This window comes from Pipistrellus hanaki (genome assembly GCF_964339955.1).
Source record: "Pipistrellus hanaki genome assembly, chromosome: 11".
NCBI classification, from domain to species: Eukaryota; Metazoa; Chordata; class Mammalia; order Chiroptera; family Vespertilionidae; genus Pipistrellus; species Pipistrellus hanaki.
The window spans coordinates 37508506-37523058 of NC_140513.1; the positions used below are offsets into that span (position 1 = coordinate 37508506).

Here is a 14553-nt window from a genome sequence, read left to right on the forward strand (position 1 = left end):
GAGAGCTCCAAAGAGCAGCAGCAGTTTGGGGGCTTCTCTAGCTATGCAGTTTATCTTATGTATGGCTAGTAATTGTTGCATAGCTTCATGAGGTATGCAAAACAGGCAGGTTCTAGATTGCTAAAAAAAAAAAAAAAAAAAAAAAAAAAAAAAAAAAAAAAAAAAAAAAAAATCTGCTTATTTGGGCTATCTGTAAACCAATTAGATGTGTAAGAATTTAAGTTTGTGGTGCTGGTGGGCTTCAGGCTTTATAAAAGCCTAAATATAGGGAGCAATATGGCAGACCTATCTCACCATTGACCCATTTGTATAGCATTTCCATCTGGCTTCCCAAGCATGGTATCCGAACATAGACCTGGGAGAACAAGGATGTTCTCTGCAGCTGGCCTTCCGCCTCGCCCTTTCCCCGTCCGGTCCGGGTTCTTCCTTCTTCAAACACCAGTGAGGAGTGTCTCCTGTGACCTGGAGAGAAAGATCCAACATGAAGTGGAAGGAGAGGAGAGGGTGGTGGTGGGGAAACAGAGTTACTGGTGGATCGGGAGTGCTGAAGTAAAATACTAAGACGGGCTTGGGCAGGAAGAAGGGGACCAGGGCAGGATGTTTGATGTGAGGTACAGAAATGCTGTCCTGGGCATGAGAGGAACTGTAATGGGGCCTGTAAGTCAGACCCCGCCTGCACCGTAGAGATGAGCATATTGCTGACTGTTTTTCTCTTTATCCAGACTGTCTCCACATCCAACCCCCACCTTTTAAAAAAATCCTCACTGGAGGATATTTTTTCCCATTGATTTTCAGATGGAGTGGAAGAGAGGGAGGGAAGAAGGGAGGAGAGCGACAGAGAGAAACATCCATGTGAGAGAGACACATTGATTGGTTGCCTCCTACACACGCCCTGGCCAGGGCCAGGGATTGAACCCACACCTCTTCTGTCGAAGGGCCAACACTTTAACCACTGAGCAACACCAGTCAGGGCTAGCTCCCTTATGTATGTGCAGGAATACTCCACTCTGTGGTGCCGGTGGGATGTGGTTCCCCAACGCTCACTAAGGAAACTCAGGATGAACTCTTTCTACTTCATGCCCCTTGAAGAAGTAGGGGCACATGACGCAGGGTGGCCCATCAGATGCACAGGAACCGACACCGAAGGGCACTTACAGTCACTCATGTTGATGGTGTTCCCCAATGGTGATGGCACCCATCGTGGTCAGCACTGGGTGAGCTACTAGAAGCGTCAGCAGGGCCTGGAAGGGACTGTTTCTACAGCTTATGTTGGTTGGGGCTGATTTCTGAGCCTGATCCTCCAGCCTCTATGATGAGTGCTTAAACTAGTCCGGCTCATTTCCTGTTCTTTACAGCAAAGCGTTCTGATCCCTACGAATGTCACGGCCTCTTCTTGACCCAGAAGTTGTGAATTTCTACGTCACCAGGCCAACCCAGATTTCTCTTCAAAGTCTTAGGCAAATCAGGTAATTTTTCCCCCCCCATAAAGACAAATTCTTTCCAGGATTATCAATCCGCTAAATGTAATGAACAGTTTCTATCACAATAAGTAAATAAGTATAGGTACCCAACTCTTCTTCTGATGGACAGAAATAAAAACACGAATGAGCAAATATAAAAACATTTTTGCTGACCTGCAGATACAGTAATTTTAGAAATGCAAAATAGTTGACGTTCTTTTCAATTATTGTCAGAACAAGATGCCTGCAAAATCCCTCCAATCAGATAGAGTGACATTGTTAATGACTCTTCAGATAGGTATACATTTAGTCACACACTTTCAAAGTTGCAGAGACAAATAAATTTATTTTGTTTTATTCATTTTCTGGGTTTAGCATTAAGCCATACCCCAATTGGATAAAACCACCAGATGTGCTGTAATTTACATTTTCGCACACAGTGTACTTTCTGAGCCTGCCTCACTCACATCATTATTTAGTATTGTGATTGTGTCCATTGTTTCTTAGACAGGAGGGCATTAGTTGCATTTATTATCAGCTGAATGGTTTGACTCAAAGGGCAAAAATAAATCACGCTCAACCTGAACAATTAAATATCACACCTTTAAAAGGTGGCCTAGTTAGGTTGCAAATCACTTGGTCCTGGCTACCCTAACTGTCCCTCCATTCCAGGGGAACACGATGCCAGAAACATTTGGAGGTGTTGCTCCACATTCTCTCTACTGTTAAATTAGTACATCTTGAGGATTATGTTCACATCTGATTAGCAGTGGGACATGGATAATTTGTGTGTGATCTCTAATGAATAGCTTATATTTGATCATAAAAACAAAACTCTGCAGAAATGTGTCGATTGCAAACCAAAGAGAAGACCCCACATTTTGGGTCAGTTGGAGGCTCGAATCATAGGGTATTCATTGCTGCCAACGAGCAGTTCAAACAATAATAAAAAAACAAACAAAACACATATAAAGTAAATTTCAGGAACCTCTCTGCCTGCTCTCCTTCCTCAAAGTAAGCCAGCGCTCTATATCAGCAGTTCTCAGCCCTTTGGGGGTCGAACGACCCTTTCACAGGGGTCGCCTATGACCATCGGAAAACACAGATATTTACATTATGATTCATAACAGCAGCAAAATTACAGTTATGAAGTAGCAACGAAAATAATTTTATGGTTGGGGTTCACCACAACATGAGGAACTGTATTAAAGAGTCACAGCATTAGAAAGGTTAAGAACCACTGCTCTATATATTCAGTATGCCCTATATGTGCTGTGGGGCAGAGGAAAGCACACGGGGAGAAGTGAGCCAGGCTGGAGAGTGTGGGTCTGCAGCGTCTGGGACTCCCAGCCACATCACCAACGCCTGAGGAAGGAGCTAGAAAACACGTGGTGCCCAAATGTGGAGAAAGCTGTGTCCCACTGGCAACTAGCAATGGACCAAGGGTGGAAAGTGCCTTTCCCAGAACCTAGTGGAGAGACCCTGGGACCCCCCTCTAGGCATGGTTCTCCAGCGCCCTCTACTGGAGAGTTTAGCATTGATCCAGACAGAGAAAGAATCTGTAATTAAAGGACCAGGTTACATTTTCACAGATCAGACAAAAAAGCGTGAATTTGAAGTTGACAGGCAATTACTTGATAACTGCCATAACACTGTACATATTTATCCATCTGTTCGAGTAATGTATAAAAACATCTCAAAGCAAAGTGGCTTAAAATAACCACTAGGTGGTGCACTGGATAAACATTCTCTCCCTCTTGCTGGACTGCTTGCAATCTTACCTGGTAGCCCAAAAACGGCAATTTTATATCTTGTAAGAAGGGCCAGGTTTCTTTCTTACTTTGAAATAATTGCATTTATCCTAGAATTTTAATTGCATAGAACTATGTTATATTTTAATTTAATTAATCATTTTCTAATGCTCTATGTTGTCCCAGAATAAAATGAGCTGCTTAAAATAAGTTCCTCATCCATGGAGGTATGCAAGCAGAGGCTGGAAAATCACTTGGCAGGGATAAGCTGGGGACAAGGATGAACACTTTATCTCTAAGTGCTTTTATTTTCTAATTTTCTTACAGAAGCAGAGTACGTTTACTGGCGTAAATGTCTCACTCTCCTAGTATGTCCTGGGACTCTGCCATCAGCGACTCCTCCCTCGTACCTTTACTGAAGGGAAGTGAGAACCCTGAGTGGAGGGCCCGGGGGGTCCGGAAGGATGCCAGGTTCTAGTCACAGGTGCCCCTCAGAGAAGACTTGGGGTTGAGGAAGCGGCCAAATGCCTGGTGAAATGATAGTTGTTTCTTTGTTTTTCATTCATTCATTTAAAAACAAAACAACAGTTTATATAACCTGTTTCTAAAGAATTCAGCCATCATAGGGGGAAAGGCTGGAGAAGATTTTAGTTCTGGGCTCTTTGATTTGCAAGGGACAGAACAAGTTGGCAGTAGCTTAGGCCAATATAGGATACTGAGGTAGCCCACAGAGTGGCAGAGGGGCAGGAACGACAGCCGCCTTGGGATCCCCCGTCGGAGCGGGGAGCTACCATGCCCAAAAGCTCTTCTGTTTCCGGTCACTGGGGAGAAGCTGTGCAGTGTCTGCCCCATGAACAGGTAAAGGGTCCATGTTGCACAGGAGGCTCAGAGTTTCTGGACTCAGCCAGTGCCACATCTCTTCTCCCCAGGAGTTCACACCTGTGATCACACCTGGTCCTTGTCATCACCAGGATGGGCCTCTTTACCACACACTACCTGTGCCTTTACCAAGGTATCTATTCACGATACAGATTCATGGGTATCTATCCACGTCCAGACTTTGAATCAACGTACTGGGGACCCTGATGGTCACTAGACTAGTCCTTCTCATCCTTATCTTACCTTTTTCAGAGGTCAAGTTCTCTATGCTGAATGCTGTCCGGAATACACTTTTGAGAGTCTTCATGTGAAAAGTAAATTCCTATTTTTCTCCTCAGCTTAGATGTCACTTCCTCTGACAAATATCCACTGTTACCTTTTGACCTCGGTTCTTTTTCACTCACAATAAACCCAACACACCCCAACTTTTTCCTCTGAGCCCCCTGAGGTCTCTGTACATCTGTCCTGAACTTAATGTATTGATTTGTCTGCATAGTCCCCCTCCACCTACCATCCCAGACTGAATTTCTCAAAGGATGAATGTTGTTTTTAACCCTTAAAGCTGGCCTGTGTCTGGTATCTCATGTGCACTTAATAATCACATGAATGAATATGGTTTAAAATTTATCAACCTCATGATTAGTTAATGAAAATTACTTAATTGACTATGATTTATGCTTTCTGCATAAATCTTTTTTAAAAAGCAACTAATTTCAAGTATTCAATTTTACCAACACATGAAAAGCATGAGAACAGCTGAGTACATTTCAGGGTAGCCTGATTGATTGAGGGTTCTTTTAGAATCAATTATGCCATGTTAAATGGTCCACAGCACCACAAATGACATTCAATGAAGCTTTTATATGCATTTAGGTTGATCTCTTTCTTATTTTACTATGGTAGTAATTTTATACAGAACATGATTTTGTGCATGTTCCTACATAATGGCATTTCTTCCTCCTGTAAGGTACCCTAAATAATCACCAGGATGTGCAAGAGATTGCACAATTGTCATGGACATAAAATATATATGAGCTTAAAATAACAACTATCCCAAACAACTAAATTCCATAGCTTCTCTTTTATACCCATACTACTTTCCTCATGAAGACGATCCCTGTTATCATAAATATAAGATTTCCTGGATGCATAGCATGCTTTTGCATCAAAGCCAGGACATGTTCATGATGCTGAAGGGTTTATTGTCGTTACATAAATTAATCCAGAATACATAATTTGCCAGGCCTGATTCCTCTTTCGTTGTTCTGCCAGAAGGAAAGTTGTCATGAATTAAAGAAGTGCATTCACTGCTTTTTCTGAGCCTCTTAATTTATCCTTTGAAATAACAAAAGCCCATCATGACATTATCTGTCTATGTGCTTCAGTCAAGGTTTTCAAAGTACTTTACAAACACAAAGACATCCCTACCTTTGTTCCCAAACTCAGGTATGGATGGAATCAATTTTTTTTTTCAGGAAGAAAAACAAAAACAAAAACACCAAAGCTGTTGAAAGTCTTTTAAGTGCTCCAGGAAGCATATTTAGAAAAAAACAAAACAAAACACAAGAGTAAAACTCTTCCTTGGATTATTCAGTTGAAGGCTGTGGCTCCGTTTGACAGCACTGGAAGGCAAGTCTGGCTTGGAGAGACCACCCAGGATTAAAAGGGCAGAAATTAATTTTACAGGGAAGCTACAAGGGTCAGATTTCAAGCAAGCATATGAGAACTTCTTGCTATGCGACTAAAGAATAATCCTACTAAAGAGAAGCTTTTATTTCTCTTACATCAGGTTTTACTGCTATCAATGTAATTTCCTCTAGGGCTGAAGATGGGGAAATGGATAGTTGCTTCATTTCCTACAGGGATGGGCAGAATCTAGGCAATTGCGGGGGGGTGGAGGGGGTCCAAGTGGCCTGAGAAAAACTCCATGCCATCTGTTTATATCTTATCACTTTTTACATTGAGGCCAAAATAATAAAATAATAATAATAATAATAATAATAATGTGTGTTTTTTCTGAGTTACCACTGAAAATTTTCCCAACAAAGGTTTTGCTATAGAGCAGTGTTTCCCAAACTTCTCTCATGACTAGAATCACCTGGTGGAGTTGTTAAAATACAGATTCCTGAATCCCAACTAAGAGCACTGTCTTAGAGCACTAGTTAAGTATACAATTTTACCTATATGTTCCCAAAAATTCTAGTTTAGGACTTCTTAGTTGGGATTCAGGAATCTGTATTTTAACAACTCCACCAGGTGATTCTCATCATGAGAGAAGTTTGGGAAACACTGCTATAGAGAATGCTTTTATAGTGACCTTCCTTCCTACCCAAGATATAGATAGACTCAACTAATATAGAAGCATGAAAATATATGGAAGTATGACAAACTTAATGTAATTTTACCATGATGGTGTAGGCAGACTTGATGGTAAAAGCACATGAGTGTGATTTAGTGGGAAAAAAAATTAATTACACATTAAAATAATGTTCTATCACTTTAAAGAATAGAGAATTCTTCATTTATCCCATTTTAAAATATGTTTAAAAAAACAAACACAAAAAACCCTGCTCCTGTTGGTGACAACTACTTGTGAGTCCTGTGTCTTTAACTGAGTGGCTTCCCCAATGGAGCCTTAAAACACCCCACCACAGGCCTTGTTTTATGTCTAAACTTTATTTAAATATTGGATTTAGTACCATGCAGTAATTTGCATGTATCTATTAATTACCTATTACAGAACTCACAGCGCCCACAAATGTGTAAATGAGGCACACATCTTGCAAGATTTTGCACATAGAGATTCTCTTCTGGGTATTTTAACTAAGTTATTCTTTATAAGGAAGGAAAAAAAAGGGTGCTTAGTAAGTGCTTAGAACATTGAGGGAGAATTTATAGACCAAATCTACTACTCTCTTATGCTTCATGTTAAAAATAAAAAAATAATGAAGATAACAGTGCCTCCCAGAATCAGACTTAATCCTTATAGGACATTTTTATGTACAGAGAGATCTGTAGCATCACAAGATTATGGTTCTAAAAACCAGACTGATAAAAATATATTTAAAATTATTTTTGTTTCTGTTCAGCGTGTATTCGTTTAAATAATAACTGCTGTCTGGTGAGCACTCACTTTGTCCCCGGTGCTATCTCGAGTTCTGGCTATGAATTTGTTTATTTGGTCCTCATGACTCTAAGGCAGGCAGGCATGTCATGCCCAAATCACAGGATGGAGGCATGGAGACTGAGCATGTAAGCTCAAGGACAGTGGGAACTGCTTCTGCGCAGGTTCAAGAAACAAAACATAATTAAACAGAATAAAAATAATTAGACAAATAAAATATAAAGGAACTAAAGGCCCAGTGCATGAAATTTGTGCATGGGGGCTGGAGGGTGTACCTCAGCCCAGCCTACACACTCTCCAATCTGGGACCCCTCAAGGGATGTCCGACTGCCTGTTTAGACCTGGTGGGATTGGGTCTAAATGGGCAATTGGACATCCTTCTCACAATCCAGGACTGCTGGCTCCCAACTGCTCACCTACCTGCCTTCCTGATTGCCTCTCACTGCTTCTGCCTGCTAGCCTGATCACTCCCTAACCACTTCCCTGCCAGCCTGATTGATGTCTAACTGCTCCCCTGCCAACCTGTTTGCCCCCAACTTCCCTCCTCTGCTGGCCTGGTCACCCCTAACTGCCCTCCCCTGCAGGGTTGATCACTCACAACTGCCCTCTCCTGCTGGCCATCTTGTGGTGGCCATCTTGTGTCACATAGGGGCAGGATCTTTGACCACATGGGGGCAGCCATATTGTGTGTTGGAGTGATGGTCAATCTGCATATTACTCTTTTATTAGATAGGATAGAGGCCTGGTGCTTAGGTGGGGGCCGGCTGTTTTGCCCTAAAGGGTATCCTGGGTCAGGGTGGGGGTTCCCTTGGTGTGGGGCAGCCTGAGTGAGGGGCCTGTGGTGGTTTGCAGGCCAGCCATGCCCCCTGGCAACCCAAGTGGAGGCCCTGGTATCTGGAATTTATTTACCTTCTACAATTGAAACTTTGTAGTCTGGAATGGGGCCAAGCCTCCTGCTTACTCCGGGGCTGGCAGCCATTTCTGTTTGGATTTGTTTATCTTTTATAATTGAAACTTTGTAGTCTTGAGTGGAGGCTTAGGCCGGCTAGGGCAGGCGGAAAGCTTGGCTTCTTCCATTGCCTGGGAAACCCAAGCCTCCCTCCTGCTCTCTGTGGCTGTAGCCATTTTGATTGTGTTTATTTGCATACTCGCTCTGATTGGCTGGTGGGCGTGGCTGGTGGGCATGGTTTGTGGGTGTAGCGGAGTGATGGTTAATTTGCATATTACTCTTTTATTAGGTAGGATAGGATAGGATAGAAGAGAATAAAAGAGTTCAGAAAATAGCCCAGGCCATCAGAGATAGGAAAATTGTTATTTTTGATATTTTTGTTTTAAATACACATATATGTATGAACTAATTCTGTTTTTGTTGTTGTTAATCCTCACACAAGGATATTTTTCCATTGATTCTTAGATAGAAGATAGAGTGGAAGGAAGGGAGGGATAGGAGAGAAAGAGAGAGAGAAGGAGAGAGAGAGAGAGAGAGAGAGAGAGAGAGAGAGAGAGAGAAATGTGAGAGACACATTAATTGGTTGCCTCCTGCACACATCCGGGCTAGGACCAAGAATCAGACCTGTAATCCAGCTATGTACCCTTGATCAAGAATCAAACCCAGGACCCTTTGGTAGACGAGCCGATGCTCTAATCACTGAGCAACACTGGCCAGGGCATATGAACTAATTCTTGATGTTATAGCATTCTTGCTCTGGGTATGTAAAATATTAACTATGCTGAAAGCAAAAGCAGTAGCATTATGATTCTAAATGGCTGAACATCAGACCTTAATTTGTAAAAGCTATGTACTAATATAGTCATTATTGTAGGTTGAAAGACATATGTTAGCCCAAGGCTAAATATTCTGTTTGGTTTTTAAAATTCATGCTAAAAGAAGAAAAACAATGTAAGACTAATCCCCTTCTATCAGATTGATAAAACTCAGAACAACAAGAAAATAATGTAAACACAAAATCGCATTTATTTTTTTCTAAAGCACGGAGCTCACTCTGCACATAAACAATAAGCAAACCACACGAATTTTGAGAAAAATGTCCCCAAGAATACATACATATATATATATATTTATTCTTCAGAGCTGCGAGCAGGAGTTTGACAACAACGTGAAGTGGTTTTCAATAAAGAATGTTTCCTGACAGGCTTTTGAGGAGGACATGGACAGGGAAATTCTGCCACATAACATCTGGTACTTCAGTCTTTTGATCCCCAAGGATGGTGAAAGCCACCTTGGGATTTATATTTAGCTTCATCATTACTCTGTTCAACGTTTGCATTTCACTAAATCTGGACCAGAACTAACCCCTCGATGCTTGTGCCCGCACACTCAGGGTCATGGGAGGAAAAGGGAGGACAGCCTGGGCATGAAAACCCGCTTGGGGACCAATGCCAGGGTTTCCCAATGGTGAATAGTCATCTGTGCCCTCTTCCCATGCTTTTCCTGTAGACACATAAAGGTGTGTCAGGGTCCTAAGTCATACCTAACATGGCTAGGTCCATTGGAAACTCAAATGTCTCTTGTAAGTCTTTAGAAAAAAAAAATTCACAATAATGCATGCCATTTAAAACTTAGATAAAAACTTTGGACGTGACACATTTATTAGTCCCCCTTTTCACAATTCAGAACACGCTTATTAAACATGTGAACGTTTCTGGCATCATCATCATCAGCTTTAAAACATGGACAGCAATGAAACGATGTCCAAGAGGCTACAGAAGCATCTGATGTGTGAGACAGACCGGACCCAACATGCCTTCCAGCTTGCCCTTAAGGCTTTCCACATGTCTGCTTCTGAGACAAAAAGATTCAAAATAGGGAGAATTTGGAAAGGAGTAAAGATTCAAAGTCCGTTCCTGGACCTCACACCCATTGTTTCCTCTCTTGACATCTCTGCTCCAGCTGCCATGTGGATGTGGAAGGCACACAGCACCATCGGCAAAGCACTCAGGAGTGTTTCCCCACCTCCTTCCCTTCTGAACTGTGCAGAACTCTCATGGAGGGGAAATGGAGAGTCAATGGGGTTGGATGCGCATGGTATCAATTTAGAAAGACCTCCTGCTGCCAGGAAGGGAGCTTGTCCCCAGGTACCCTCCCAGATCCTCAAACCTTGGACAAGTGAACCAGAGGAAAGGCGGGGATGAGGGGGCTGAGCGAGCTCCTCGGCCTCGGTTCATGAAGACTAGGACAACCTCTCGTGCCCGCCCCCACGTTTCACGCTCTTTCGAAAAGTAAGTTCATCATAGCTGATTCGCCTGCTTTTGTGTTCTAATTGAAAAAACACTCTTTTAAATGTATGGCAGTCAATCCTACTGGATATGTTTGGGCCTCTTAAAGTGTGTTCCATTAAAAACACCACGAAACCGGAGGCAAAAAGAGTGTAGGGTGAAATGAGGGGCCTGATGAGAAGTTTTAATTCTTTCCTGTCAGAGAGCAAAATATTCAAACAAAAAGGAACAAATAGAATTGGCTGGGGATACTGCCTCCCCACATCAGGCAAAGGCCGCATTTTAAAGTGCAGGACATCTGGGCCCGTGCAAGGCTAAGGCCTGAAGTACTGCAGAAAGCATATGCACCATTCAGGAACACGGCACTTGGAGGATAAAGCACATAAGTTCTAAGTGATGTAGGAAGGTCAAAGCACAGGTAACATTTCAGTATATTCTATATTTATTAGACAAGATATTCAGGTCTTCACATACTATCAGGGCTAAGCTTAACGTTTGACAAAGTGGTTGTATATGGCCGTTCTTCCAGCTTCTGACACTACACTTATTTATATTTACTGCGTATGAACCCTAAATCTAAATGAAAACTGATGTTCAGCCTCAAAATGTACACCCTGGAGGAAGGTACAAGTATAGGGTCTTGCAAAGGCTGCTGCCTGTTCGTGAATCTTGAACAGCTCATCCAAATTCTTAAGTCCACCCCTGTGGGTTAGACACCAGGTAACGGAGTTCCTGTGCGGGCACTTGAGAGAAATGGGGAGAAGTCTGGGGGGCCATCTTTGACATGACTCAGGAATGCTGGAAATGTTGCTACTGAGACTAGAAGTTAGATTTACTGAGTTATTTAATATCCTAAAACAAAATAAAAATCTGCCACTGAAAAAATAAGACTAAATATTTGTAGTTAAGCATAATCAAATCTTAAAGTGCTTCCACAAAGGAAAAAAAAAACACACAACAACAATAACTGGGAAAATTACTGCTGAATAAGCATGATTATATGAGAATAAAAATTATATGCAAGAGGGAGAATTTTGTCCTTAGTTCTCTATATATGGAGTTACCTCTATAGCATAAAGTTCTCTATTATAAGGTATTAATAAGTGCTATGAAATATTAAGAAAATCTACTCCTTTCCCCTGTTAGTTTATATTATTTGGAATTAAAGGAGAAAAACATAGTATTTAAATAGCATTCACATCAATATTTGTAAAGGATTTATCATAGTCATAATTTGTTTTTAACTTTAGGTTATGGGAAAGTACACTAATTAGGAGGCATAAAATACTCTTTGCTTTGCTTAATCTTCCTAGGTGTCTGGTACAGATTAAGTCCTATTAATATAAACATTATGTGGGATGTCTACATATTTTTCATTATACTAAATTCCTACGCCCTAAAATTGCTAGGAATTAAAAGTATAATAGGATAAAATTGGGAAAATAAGAATGCTTGCGATATGCAAGGTTTAAAGATTTTTAATAATATTTTTAAAGAGGATTTGCCTTCATTTAAAAGTTCTAACAGATTGATCTGAGTATGGAGACTAGGCCATTGCAATGAAACCCTTCCTTTCAGAATTGACTACTTGTGAGTGCCCTGCATTTGTCCCAATTTATGAAGATTTCAGTCTACAAAACAGTGGAGTATGGAATTTGTTCTCTTCTAACAAAACTGAAGTAGCAGCAGCATCACACAGTTATACATTAAGGTGACTTAAGGTACACAAAAATACTACTATTTATGCCACACAGTGGTGTGAATACTATTCCTAAGAGACTTGAAATCTTTATTACCCAACTTCTGTCAAACACTTTGAAGCGCAGAACTATTGTAAGAAAGCATGTGGCATTCAATCTCTGATAATTCGTCCCCAAAGAAGGCAAAGCACAACAATAACAAATCTCTGAAATGCAAATTCCATAAAATGCAAATTTCCAGAACACGAAGTCAACCTAGAAATGCATTTTAAATCTCAGTGAGTTCTCTTTTTAAATTAATAAGCACAGTTTATAGTATATAATTTTCAAGCAATCTGAAACGATTTTGCAATGTTTGTCTGTAGTCTAACTTTTTCTCCCTCATAAAAATATATTCACTGGCTCATTTTCCATATCCAGTTTTCATATTTACTAGCTCAGAATATCAAACCTCACAGGAATATCTCTTCTCTTCACATTTCCAAATATTAGGTAGATTTTACTTAAATCTCATAATAAGAACACCATTAGTCATAACATTCTCTTATATTTAAGCTTAAAGTAAATCTGAACAGCTCAAAAGGGATACATTTTGAATCCTCCCAATCAGAGATTTGAGAATTAGTGCAATTTCCTTCGATTTGTCAAGTGAGCACTGTAAGTAAGCACACAAAGAGATAGTCATCCCAAGAACAAGGTACTATTTTTTGACGTTCTAACTCCGCCTGCACATAAGGAGGCGCAGAACCATGCTATCCAGGAGAACTTGGAGACGCCGAGGGTCTTAGACTGAGCTTGAAAAGGGAACCACCTGCTTTCCACACACATAAACCTCCTCAATATTCCGGTCATCTCCTGAAAGAAAAAAATCATGGAACCGTTTTGCGTCAACTAGTATTTTTAAAAATGTATGCAGTGTACCCCCCAAATGTACACTGAGTAGCCAGATTATTATGGCTCTGAACACAATAATCTGGCCACTCAGAGTGTGTGTGTGTGTGTGTGTGTGTTAGAGGCCCGGTGTATAAATTCGTGCATGGGTGGGGTCTGGCCAACCTAACCAGGGGAAGGGGATATGGTTGGTTGGCCGACCTGCCTGCTGGCTGAACTTTTGGTCGAGGGGGAAGTTTGCATATTAGCCTTTTATAATATAGGATATACACTGAATGGCCAGATTATTATGCATTCAGAGATCATAATAATCTGGCCACTCAGTGTACACAACATTGGAACAGCTGAGAGCTCAATTGATGTTTCTTTCTTTTCAGATTTCACCCATTGGAATATATATTGTTCAAAGTGTATATACATTTTTTTGGGATACCCTGTATATATTTTTTGTTGTTTTGATGTCTCCCATTCCCCCCCCCCCCTTTGCCTCCTCCACCCAGCACCTGCCCCATCCTAGGCCTTCACCACACTATTGTCTGTGTCCATGGTCTATGCGTACACAGTATGTATATAAGTTACTTGGTTAATCTCTTCCTGTCCCACTCCCCTCTGAAATAAGTAATTTAATTGCCCCTGGGAGAGATTTAAAAGCAAAACACACTTCTAAAAGAGAACATAAAAACAAAAAACAACCTTTGTTTTTCTCAGATTGCTTAAAATACAGACAGGGGGACATGACCAATAGAAGATGCTGCATCTAATTTGAGGCCTGGGGTCTGAAATCTGCCTTGAAAGCAGAAATCACATAAAGTTGAGTTGACCCCTATCACTGTCCTTTCAGCTTAAGTGAGTGTTTTGCCTTTCTAGCCCCAAATGTAAAAGAAGTGCTTAGCTTTACACCCCAGAATACACTTAGGTGGTGAGATGAAGGGCCTGTAAGAACTGAGCTCCACAAGGAATACAACAGGTGTCTCTCCCACCCCAAGTTCACTCAGGGCTCAGAGCACTGACATTAAAGATGTCCCCAATTTCTCCCCTCTTTGCCCACTCACCACCTAAGTGTATTCTGGGGTATAATTTTTTTTTTTTTAAAGCAAAGCAAATGATCACACGTAGGGTTTTAATGTGGTATCACAAATGCAGAGAGACATACCCAAGAGAGAAACAAAGAAAGATTTTATTTAGCATAGAGACACATTTCTACTTACCTTGATAGATAAACTTCTGGATAAAAGCCTAAAATGAAAAATAATAAATAATTATTTTGTGCATTTGGAAAAGTAAACTCACAATCAGTAGAGGGTTGGCAAAACCTAGAAATATAAATTCATTTCTTAATGGTAAGATCTACTTTTATTAATAAAAAAGTGGTCTTTTGCTTTAAAAAAGTACTGGCTATTAACAAATGTTTATCTATTGCCTGAAAGTTCTTGGTATATAAAACATTGGAAACTTTAGAACAAAAGTGTTACATAAATTAATCTAATGAAATAATGCAAATATTCTAAGAA

At 40.8% G+C, this 14553-nt stretch overlaps 1 protein-coding gene across 2 annotated transcripts in view; it reads right to left on the bottom strand.

The window, feature by feature from the left end:
* Window positions 1-11911: 11911 nt before the first annotated feature.
* Window positions 11912-14553, bottom strand: part of GDA (guanine deaminase) — a 69268-nt gene continuing 66626 nt past the window's right edge. Inside the window, exons 13-14 of one of the 2 annotated variants that reach the window (XM_084899524.1) lie at window positions 14251-14278; window positions 11912-13006 (exon numbers count right to left, since the gene is read on the bottom strand). In XM_084899524.1, coding sequence (XP_084755650.1) covers window positions 12936-13006; window positions 14251-14278 — 99 coding nt within the window. In that variant the 3' untranslated portion in view covers window positions 11912-12935. The remainder of the gene's footprint in view (window positions 13007-14250; window positions 14279-14553) is intronic. The other variant, XM_084899525.1, reaches the window with a different exon arrangement.